Below are 11068 nucleotides of genomic sequence, written 5' to 3'. Positions count from 1 at the left end.
CCAGCCTCCTGGCTTCCCTGCCCTCTAATTCCAGACTATTTGCTCCGCTGTTCCAGCACCAGAGTAGCCAGGTGACAAGGTGCTCACCTGGACAACGACTGAAATCTTTTCGCATATTTCATAGCTCATGCTGGTATAGACCTCAGGTAGTTATTGAAGCTCTTATGATATCTTCCTCTTCATCTTCCCGTTCATCTGATGGTCCAGCGATTTCAGAGTAGCCTATCTCATCTTCTTCTTTCTCCCCAGTCTGAGTAGGAGTTCCTCTGCTTTCTAAACAACCTGACTCATCCATTGCTTCATCTTGGATACAGGGGCAACTGACGCTGGTACAGTCTGTTTCCCTGGCCTAGCCTTGGGGCCTGTCACACAAGTTGGAGCAGCTGCAGAGCCCGTCACAGTGGTCGGAACAGCCACAGGACCCATTGCAGGGGTTGGAACAGCCGCAGGGCCCGTCGCAGGGGTTGGAATGACCGCTCGACCCATCACAAGGGTTGGGGTAGCTGCCGGGGTTGGAGCAGCTGCAGGGTCTGTCATAGGGCTTGGAGTGGTCACTGGGTTTGGAGTGGCTGCAGGACTTAGGGTGGCCGCAGGATCTGTCACTGCGGTTATAGTGGCGTCAATTGCAGCTCCGTAAGCATAGGACAAGCCCCAGCATGTTGCAGTGATTTGTATATCTGTTGTGGTTTAACCCAGCTGACAGCTAAGCACCACACAGCCCACCCTACCCCCTCCTTCTCTGGGATGGGGGAGAGAATCAGAAAAATATCAAAGCCTGTGGGTTGAGATAAAGACAGTTTATTAGGACAGAAAAGAAAGGAAAATAATAATAATAATGATAATAGTACTACTACTAACAATGTGTACGAAACAAGTGATGCACAATGCAGTTGCTCAATACCCGCTGACCGATGCCCAGCCTATCCCCGAAAAGAGGTCCCCCCACCCCAACCAGCCCCCCCATATTAATTGTTCCGCATGACATCAGATGATATGGAATACCCTTTTGGCCAGTTTGGGTCAGCTGTCCTGGGTCTGTCCCCTCCCAGCTCCTGCTGCACCCCTAGCCTGCTCGCTGGCAGGACAGAACGAGAAGCTGAAAAGTCCTTGTCTTAGTGTAAGCACTGCTCTGTACCAATTAAAACATCAGTGTGTTATCAACATTATTCTCATCCTAAATCCCAAACACAGCACCCTACCACCTATTAGGAGGAAAATTAACTCCATACTAGTCAAAACCAGGACAATATGTACACCAGGTTGTATACAAATTGAGACAGAAGACACTTTTGCAAGCTGTGTTATGCTAACGATGCAGCCTGTTTGTGTATTTAAATATGTTGTTTCAGGCAGTAGGTCCAGCACACATTTTAGTAAAGACCTATGAGCTCCCTGTGAAATTGCAAAGTTACAGGTATTGCTACAGTCAAACTGTGTTTGCATCAGGGCAATCAAAAGTTGTAGGATTTGTGGAAAAGAAGTCTGTTTACTCATTTCTGGATCCTCCCAAACATATAAGCAAGCCAGATTTCCCCACCATGCAGTTCTGCTTTGTGGTTGAGACTTTGCTATTACTCTACCAAGATGTGGAAGGCTAAGAACGCTTTTTTCACTGCTTTCCCACCTCCCTAGGTACATGGTCTCTACCGCACAACTGGTGCTAGTTTCGAGAAAGCACAGCAAGAGTTTGCAACAGGAATGATGTCCAATAAAACTGTACAAACTGCTGCAGCCAACGCCGCCTCAACAGCAGAAACCAGTGCAGCTCAAAATGCATTCAAGGGTAACCAAATGTAGAGAAATATAACAAGTGATTGTTTCTCTTTTGTTGTACTTAATTTTCCAGTCAATTATATTCCCTAAAAACTTAGATCAAAATACACACAGCATATCTGTCTCTTCTTAAAAGATAGCCACTCTTTGCCCTGTTGCATTCTAAAATATAAAACTTTCCATATTTTATGGAGGATAAATAATTTAAACAGTTGGCCTGAGAATGAATTGTGGTATTTAATAATCAAGTAAATATAGTAGGAATTTGGATTTTTTTTAGTGGTTCACTACAGTATTGTTTTAAACTTCAGGAAAGCACTTTGGATCAATTATTTTTGTTTCTAAGAACTGATTTCCCTATTTCTACTATAAGAAGTGGGGTAGACTGAGAGATGTAGCAAGTTAGGTTTGGCTAATGCTTTTGATATATATCTGTAAGTTTGCATGAATACTGTTGAGTTATCTGATCATGTTTAAATAGTGTTTTGGTCCAGAATTTCCCTGTGCCATTTTATAATTATAACGTTTGTTTGCATCTCTTTTCATGGAGCATTTTCTACATGGGAGAAATGACCAGGTCTCTGTAATAGAATGTATAATGCAGTGTACAGTTTAAGGAAGTTGAAACTGATGGTTTCAATCACAGAGCTAAATGAGTATAGATTTGCTATTTTTAATTTCAGTATTCATGTCTTGGGGTCATAATTTTTCTGAAAAAGAAACCAATATTGACCTTGAGAACACTGGTTTCTTGCCCCCCTACCCTCTCTTACATGAAGTGGTATTTTTATTGTGTTTGGGATTTTTGTTTTTTTAAGTGCAGATTTGTGTTTAACAACTAAATCTCTAAATCTCTACTAAATCTCTAGCTTTGTCAGTCACTCTGTTTACTGCTTGTCCAAAAATCTAAATATACAGTATTTAATTTTTAACAGGAATATTGTCTAAAATCAAGCTTTTTAAGCAATGACATTTAACAGATACTTGAATTCATTTTAATGTAACTCAGCCAGCTCTGTGATTTAATTTAAGCTGGAAAAAAAGCTTTTAAAATATTTTGAATTGAAGAAGTAAGAAATCATCTTTCACACAGTTAAATTTTAATTTATTGATCTGGAGGCCTAAGAGGTTAAATTGGTGATGTGGAACTGAACAATCCATAATGGTACATACCATCATAATATTCTAGAATTTAATCTGGTTTTACTATATAAAGTGATGTTTCTCTCCTTTCAAGGTTATTTGATATTCTTGGATTGACTTGTGAGTCTTACGCATAACACTTGGGCTGTTTTTTTAAACTCTATTTTAGAAAATGAAAACAGGAAGGACCACATCCCACAATCTGTAGAAATATACACTGTAGCTGAAATGAATTCAGTTCTTAAGGTGAATCATGTTTAGTAAGACTGAGTCATAAACTTCTGAGAACCCTCTGCATCATGAAGTTAAAAGCAATTTAAATATTCTATGTAATAGGAGCTCTAAAATTTTACACTAGTGGACGTGGTAGCATTAAACTTAAATTTGTGTGGAATGTTACTAAAAGCTTTCCAGACAAAAGTCACAAATTTCTGTTTAGATCAGGCATCACATTTCTAGCAGCTGTATATCAAGATTTTTCTTTTCAGAGTTTCTTTAAATTAACTTTAGGGTTGTATCTAGGAACTGTACTTTTGAATCTAAATTTAAGCAATTCTCTTTGATATCTCTTGGATATGAATCCCAGGACATCATCCTTGCAATTAAATTTAACATGAAGATTGCATAACATTACCAGATTATATTATAGAAAAAATATTAGAGAAAAAAAACTGAATTTGGCAGGTAGTTTTTTTTTTTTTTCCAAATGTTTAAATGTTCTTTGAGAAAACACAGCTATTATTCAATGTATAGGTAGCACTGATTTGTAGTGTCATGTGTTGAATACACAGATTTAAACCTTATAAGTGATATTCAAGACTTTTGTTTAAACCAGAAATCTCTGACAATTTGCAGCCCAAAAGTGAATGAGAAATTTAGTTTTGACAACAAAAAGCTAATGTTTGTTAAAATATTTTATACCTGACTAAAACTAGGTTTTACAGTCTCTTATTAATTAGTCAGAGTATGGTGCCCACTTAAGTTGTCATTTTGTAGTATTGTGGCAAACTGAGTACAAAGTATGAAGTTTAAACACTGGAATGTCATTGATCTGTAATTTAGGAGTTGGTTTTATTTATCTGAGGGATGTTTGCATTTTTTATAAATTACTAACAATGCTCTACAATCACGGTGAATGTCATGGTTCTGTACAAATTCACTTCTGTCCCTCCATTGCATGTCTGAGTAGTTCAAAAGTTATGTATATTTATTGTATTAACACAGTGTCAGAGAATAAAAAAAAAATACTTTTTTTTCCTGGATGCTTGCTCTATATAGTTTTAAACAATATAAGGATTTTTCTTTTAAAGGTCAGGATAACATGCAGGGTGGCTGATCTATGGAAAAGTCTCACTTGGTTTTTATAATCCTGTATAAAAATGCTGCAGTTCTGCTGAAAGGGGAAAGTAAAATGCATTATTGTAAAATGCAAAATAATGCATTAGGGTCCTAAGAATTACTCAAATATTAAGAAGAAAATTCTTAAACGCTTGCAGCCCACTTGGTTGTGCTATAAAGTTAGAGGGCTAAAATCTAAATAAGTTCTGTCATTACTGAATGAAATTCTTCAGGTATTAAGTGAATCTTAAAATATTATTGAAAGCAAAATGAAGTTATTGAAAACAGCATTGGTTTGGTACTGTTTATTTTCCTAATTTCTGCCTATTGACTTGACACTGCTGTGTCAATTGTGTCACTTTGTATCCTGTTGTATCACTGCTGTGTCTTGCTTTTTCTTTTTTTTAGCCACTATCAATCTGTTGATTTTTTTTTTCATGTAATATCAACTGTAATGCCTGGTCTGTAGTGCTGAATTTATTACCAGGTTTTCTTTGAACAGAAAAATGAGTTCAACTAGACCACTGTGGTGTAGTTAACGTTTGCAAATGCACAATACAGAGAATACTGTTCTGAGATATAGTTGGGATTAGTTTGGGAGATAGCAGATGTGTGTTTTTGAAGACACTAGCACATACATACATGCATCATTTAGTAGTGAAATTCTTCATCAACTTGATCTGCTTCTTTGTAATTTGCATATCTAGTGTGGTAGTGGCAACAGACTAAAGGAGCAGTTTTTGAACTTTATCGTACTGCACAACTGTGCTTACCATTTACAAGAATAATCATGTTTTATGATTAGAATTACTACATAATTTAAGTGCTGTTGTGGGGAGACGATAATTCCTCTGGTTTGCTCAGGCTAGTTTACCTCAGGAATTTGAAAGCGCTAAGTTGGGAAAACAAACACACAGAAAATACCAGCTCAGAATGTCATCTATTTGAAGATACTGTATATTCAAAGAAAAGGCATACATTTGCAAACAAGCTTTCAGTGAATCACAGGAGCAAGACTACTTTATATTCCTGTCCCTCTGACATTAATAATATGTATTCACTTTCTCATTGCATCACTATTCTAAACCTAGCTAGAGCTAGGGGAAGAAGTTACTAGAACACAGAAATCTATAGTAATTCACACATTTTAAGAATGAAACTCTACATTTCCTATTTCCATTAACCTCTTTGAAAAAAGGAGACAATGTTTTTAGCTATACAAATAAGTACTTGGAAAATTTTCAGTAGTATTTTGTATTCGTAGAATAACTTATATATGTGCACATATACACACCTGCTTTGAAATCCATAAAGGTGACTAATATGGTGATGCATTCAGTAGTACCTATCCCATAATTTGGTCTGGACTGTAGATTTCTAAGAAACAAGGAAACTGTTCCAAGTTTTCACCAAGAGATACTTCTTGGAGGTTTAAACACTTGCAAAAGCTTAATTAAATTAATGCAATTAATTACATGTAAATTTAACTAATGGACCTTATCAACAATCAAACAAAACAGATGTCCTGATTTTTCTTTAAACTACTGTGGTGGCTTTACCCCACTGGGCAGCTAAACTCCACTACAACTCCTCTTTCACTCCCTCTACTCAAAGAAAAGGGGGAGAAAATACAATGGAAAGAGCTTAAAGGTTGAGATAAGGACAGGGAAATCATTCAACAATTATCATCAAGCAAAACAGACTCATCATATGGAGATTAATATGATTTATTGCCTATCACTAGCAGACTAGAACAGTGAGAAACTAAAAGCAAAATAAAAACACCTTCCCCCTCATCCACCCTCTTTTATGTCCTCCCCCCAAGCTGCACAGGGGAAAGGGGGTTGCAGTCAGTCCATAATGTTTGATTTCCGCTGCTCCTTCAGGGTCACTCTCTTCCCCTGCTCCAACGTGGGGTCCCTCCCACAGGATGCAGCCCTTCCCAAACTGATCCTGCGTGGACTTCCCACAGACAGCAGCTCTTCAAGAACTATTCCAATATGGGTCTGTACCATGGGGTCCATCCTTCAGGAGGAAACTGCTCCAACATGGGTCCCTCATGGATGACAACTCCCACCAGATCACCTGCTCCTGTGTGCGCTCCTCCACAGCCTACAGGTATGGCATGGAATCTGCTCCTGCATGGTCTCCTCCACAGGCTGTAGCATGGAAATCTGCTACACCATGGGCTGCAGGGGGACAGCCTGCTCCACCATGGTCCTCTCTATGGGCCACAGGGGACCTTCTGCTCTGGCACCTGGAACACCTCCTGCCCTCCTTCTTCACTGACCTTGGTGTCTGCAGGGCTGTTTCTCACTCCTATCTCTCCCAGGTGCTGTTGCCCACCACTTTTTTCACTTTCTTAAATATGCTCTCACAGAGGCGCGAATAACATCATTTATTGGCTTGGCTCTGGCCAGTGATGGGTCCCTTTTAGAGCCAGCTGGAGCTGGCTCTCATATAACATAGGACAGCTTCTTGACTCTTCTCACAGTGGCTACCCCTGCAGGCCTCCTAATACCAAGTCCTTGCAATGTAAATGCAATACAACTACCAAAATCCTTATTCCTGGTTCTGCCATAAATTTGCTTAGAGAACAACATATAATCTCTTTTTAGTGTTCTTTAAGTTGCATATGAGTAATATAAATTGTGGCAAATACCATCCAAGAAGTCTGTGTGATTAAGCAGTTTTTTGTTTTATAACCTTCTCTAGCCCCTCCTCAAAAAGGAACTGCAGTGCTTTAGTTGCAAAATGAAAAATGTCAAACGTATTTAATTAGAAAGTCTCTTTAATGCAACTGTATTGTATAATGCATAGCTAGAATTTCAGATCACATACTTTTTGATCAGTAAGTAGTAATTGTTTAAGTCAGTTGGTATCTAAAACATTAACAAAATCACAGGACTGGGCTCTTAAATGCTATTAAAGCCAACTTGCTCTGGCTCAACATACTTAATATGTTTGAATTAATGTAGTCACACTCCCATTACAATTTGAAAACTCACATTTTAATTGAAATTTAAATTAAAAAATAGAACATTAGGTCCATCATTCATGCTAACAAATGTACATAGTGGTGACTCAAGAACAGCAAAACAGTACCACCATGTTTCAAAATCTAGCCTAGCTGGAATGCCACAGCCTCTTTTTCTGTACAAAGTGGCTGTGGTGTATACACTGCTGCTATGCTCTGCTTTTCTTGGGCTCTGTCCTTTTCTTGTGGTAGGCACCAGTGCCCATTGCTTTCAAGGTAGTCATGAACTCTTCTCTGTTTACCGCTAGGAAGTGAGGTACTCTGATGTGGGATAACAATGCAAAAATGAAATGATTTGACTGAAATTTATTGAAGTAGATAGAAGTGATATAGGTAAACAAGAAATAACTCAGTAGCAATGTTTTTTACAGTGCCATATTAGAAATAAAGCACATTAAGAAACCTTGCTGAGACTTTTCAACTTTTAGACTGTGTATTGCTAGAGATATATACAGCTTCACATCATGTTATTGCACATATCACACAAGTTTGTATGTGTGTTTTTTTTTTATATATATATATATAAATATACTACTTTTTTTTAAAGGTCTATAGCACTTTACAGACTATAAGTTTACAAATGCAATCAAACCACAGATGTTTGAAGAATTCTTCAATACCACAAAAAAAAAAACAAGCAAACAAACAAAAACAACAGTTAAAGTGAACTAAGACTCCACATCAAAATATTCTAGATGCTATGCAGTGCGTTTACATTAAGAAGCAGTTAGGCACTGCAGCCCCCCCTCATAAAAATAAATTAGCTTTAAGCTGATTTTTTTTTTTTTTGAGAATATCTTTGAAAACTAACAATGAGGTGAATGTCAGAAATAACTTAAAACAGCTATCAATTTTCATGAGTGCACCCTACATTGGTAAACCTTATCCAGGAAAAACAAACAATGCAATTACAATATATGCCATCTTATCACTTGCTAGAAAAACAGAACCCTGAGGAAAAAAAAAACAAAACATAAAACAAAACAAAACAAAAAAACCTTTTTTTTTCTGTATTTCTTCCCAGCCTGTCTTATATCTGTGTTGTGTGATGAACATGGATATTCTTGCAAATTAGTTCGTAGAATCACAGAATGCTTTGGGTTGGAAGTGACCTTAAAGATTATCTAGTTCCAACCCTCCTGCCATGGGCAGGGATACCTCCCACTAGACCAGGATGCTCAAAGCTCCAACCTGGCCTTGAACACCTCCAGGGATGGGGCATACAAAACTTACCTGGGCAACCTGTTCCAGTGCCTCACTACCATCACAGTGAAGAATTTCTTCCTAATATCTAAACTAAATGTCCCCTCTTTTACTTTAAAGCCATTACTCCTTGTCCTATCACTAAAATCCCTGATAAAGAGTTCCCTCCCCAGCTTTCCTGCAGTCCCCCTTTAGGTATTGGAAGGCTGCTATAATGTCCCCCTGGAGCCTTCTCTTCTCCAGGCTGAACAACCCCAGCTTCCTCAGCCTGTCTTCATAGGACAGGTGCTCCAGCCCTCTAATCATCCTCGTGGCCCTCCTCTGGACTCATTCTAATAGGTCCATGTCCTTCTTGTGCTGGGGGCCCCAGAGCTGAACACAGTACTCCAAGTGGGGTCTCATGAGAGCAGAGAGAGAGAATCACCTTCCTTGAGTTGCCGGCCACACTTTTTATGCAGCCCAGGATACGGTTGGCTTTCTGGGTTGCAAGCACACATTGTCTGCTCATGTTGAGCTTCTCATCAATCAACACCTCCAGGTCCTTCTCCTCAGAGCTAGTCTCAAGCCATTCTCCACCCAGCCTGTATTTGTGCTTGGGATTGCCCTGACCCAAATGCAGGACCTTGCACTTGGCCTTGTTGAACCTCATGAGTTTTGCGCGGGCCCACCTCAAGCTTGTGTAGGTCCCTTTGGATTGTATCCCTTCCTTCTGTTGTCAATTGCACCACTCAGCTTAGTGCCATCTGCAAACATGCTGAGGGTGCACTCGACCCCACTGTCCATGTCACCGACAAAGGTGTTAAACAGTGCCAGTCCCAATACTGACCACTCAGGAACACCATTCATTGCTGATCTCCACTTGGACATTGAGCTGTTGACCGCAACTCTTTGAGTGTGACCATCCAGCCAATTCCTTACCCACTAAGTTGTCCATCCATCAAATCCATGTCTCTTCAATTTGGAGACAAGGATGTCATGCAGGACACTGTCAAACTCTTTGCACAAGTCCAGGTAGATGATCTAAGTTGCTCTTCCCCTATCCACCAATGCTGTAACCCCATCACAGAAGGCCACCAGATTTGTCAGGCATGATCTGCCCTTCGTGAAGCCATGTTGGCTGTCACCAATCACGTCCTTATTTTCCATGTGCCTTAGCATAGTTTCCAGGAGGATCTGTTCCATGATCTTGCCAGGCACAGAGGTGAGACTGACTGGCCTGTAGTTCCTTGAGTCTTCCTTTTTTCCCTTTTTAAAAATGGGTGTTATGTTTCCCTTTTTCCAGTCAGTGGGAACTTCACTGGACTGCACTGACTTCTCAAATATGATGGTTAATGGCTTAGCATTTACTTAGCAAAACAAGTTATGAGGAGCAGCTGAGGGAACTAAGGCTATTTCTTCTGGAGAAGAGAAGGCTGAGGGAAGATCTCATCACTCTCTACAACTACCTGAAAGGAGGTTGCTGTGAGGAAGGTGTCAGTCCCTTTTCTGAGTTGACAAGTGATAGGACGTGAGGAAACAATTTCAAGTTGCACCAGGGGAGGTTTAGATTGGACCTTCATGAAGAATTTCTTCACGGAGAGGGTGGTCAAGCATTGGAATGGGCTGCCCAGGGAGGTGGTGAAGTCCCCATCCCTGGAGGTATTTAAGAGAGGTGTGGACATGGCACCAAAGGACACGGTTTAGTGATGAGACTTGGTAGGTCAGGTTGATGGTTGGACTTGATGATCTTGAAGGTCTTTTCCAACCTAGATGATTATATGATTCTACCGTGCTACTGAAGTCCTGACATCTGATTTTCATTGGGCTCCCAGTATCCACCACACTGCCTGCCAACTCTGCAGAGTCCTAGCTAGGCATCCTATTTGTTTTTATGACCTTGTTTTCAGTACTTTGCTTATGCAGATGTCCTCTTTGGGAAGAAGTGCCTCTTCCTCATGTAGCCCAGCTCATTATAGCCCAGTCCCAAAGCCACAGTATTGTCCTGGCTAGTAAGACTGGGCTGCTTGGAAGAAATGCAGCTCAGTTCAGTTTATTATGACAAGGCATCCCCAGTTCAACCAGTCGTTATCGTGAGTGCAGAGGGAAAGGCAGCCTGAATTCCTGTGTTTCACTCCACTCATCTATATTCTGTTCCTGCCTGAATGTCTTCTGAATGACTGCTAGAAAGAGATGTGTTTCAGGAAGGAGTCACAAAGGCTGGGTGGAATTTCCACTTTCCCTATTTGATATTCTCTGCTTTATATATCACTTTTAACAGGGGGAATTGGAATTAGGACTATAAGTGCAAAGTCATAATTTTTAATATGTTTCGTGGCAGTGTAAAACATGACTATGTTGTTCTAGGTCTGAGTGCAGTTTGTTTTCATTCATGTGTGTCATATCTCCTAGTAGGTCTGCATTCACTGTTGTGCCTGTTGCAGCTCACCTGTTGTCCTGGTTACAGCTGTGTTGGAAAGTGTGGGACCTGAGCATGATGTAAATGGTATGGAATAAAGGGTGGATATTATCCTGGATTCAATTGGGATAGAGTTAATTTTCAGATTCTTGAAAAGCTGGTAAAATGTTTGAAAAAGG

General features: G+C 39.7%; 3 protein-coding genes across 19 annotated transcripts in view; all 3 read left to right on the top strand.

The window, feature by feature from the left end:
• The window catches only part of LOC308184703 (uncharacterized protein), a gene marked incomplete at its 3' end in the record, with an annotated part of 117761 nt that overhangs the window by 87011 nt on the left and 19682 nt on the right, over positions 1–11068 (top strand). The window lies entirely within an intron of this gene.
• LOC308184964 (uncharacterized protein) overlaps positions 1–11068 on the top strand; it is a gene marked incomplete at its 3' end in the record, with an annotated part of 111950 nt that overhangs the window by 84854 nt on the left and 16028 nt on the right. The gene's annotated exons all lie outside the window — the stretch shown is intronic.
• LOC308184661 (secretory carrier-associated membrane protein 1-like) overlaps positions 1–11068 on the top strand; it is an 87760-nt gene that overhangs the window by 67874 nt on the left and 8818 nt on the right. For 5 of the 17 annotated variants that reach the window (XR_013942765.1, XR_013942766.1, XM_080571957.1 and 2 more), the window contains one exon: positions 6141–6372. Coding sequence is in view for 12 of the 17 variants with exons in the window: in XM_080571957.1 (XP_080428083.1) it covers positions 6141–6372 (232 nt within the window). In the remaining 5 variants the exon portion in view is untranslated. Of the gene's footprint in view, positions 1–1632; positions 4177–6140; positions 11001–11068 lie in introns of those variants that run through there. The other 12 variants (XR_013942767.1, XM_080571954.1, XR_013942768.1 and 9 more) reach the window with 9 other exon arrangements.

This window comes from Anser brachyrhynchus (assembly GCF_964034855.1).
Source record: "Anser brachyrhynchus genome assembly, chromosome: W".
NCBI lineage: Eukaryota > Metazoa > Chordata > Aves > Anseriformes > Anatidae > Anser > Anser brachyrhynchus.
This window is presented reverse-complemented; position numbering and strand designations above follow the sequence as displayed.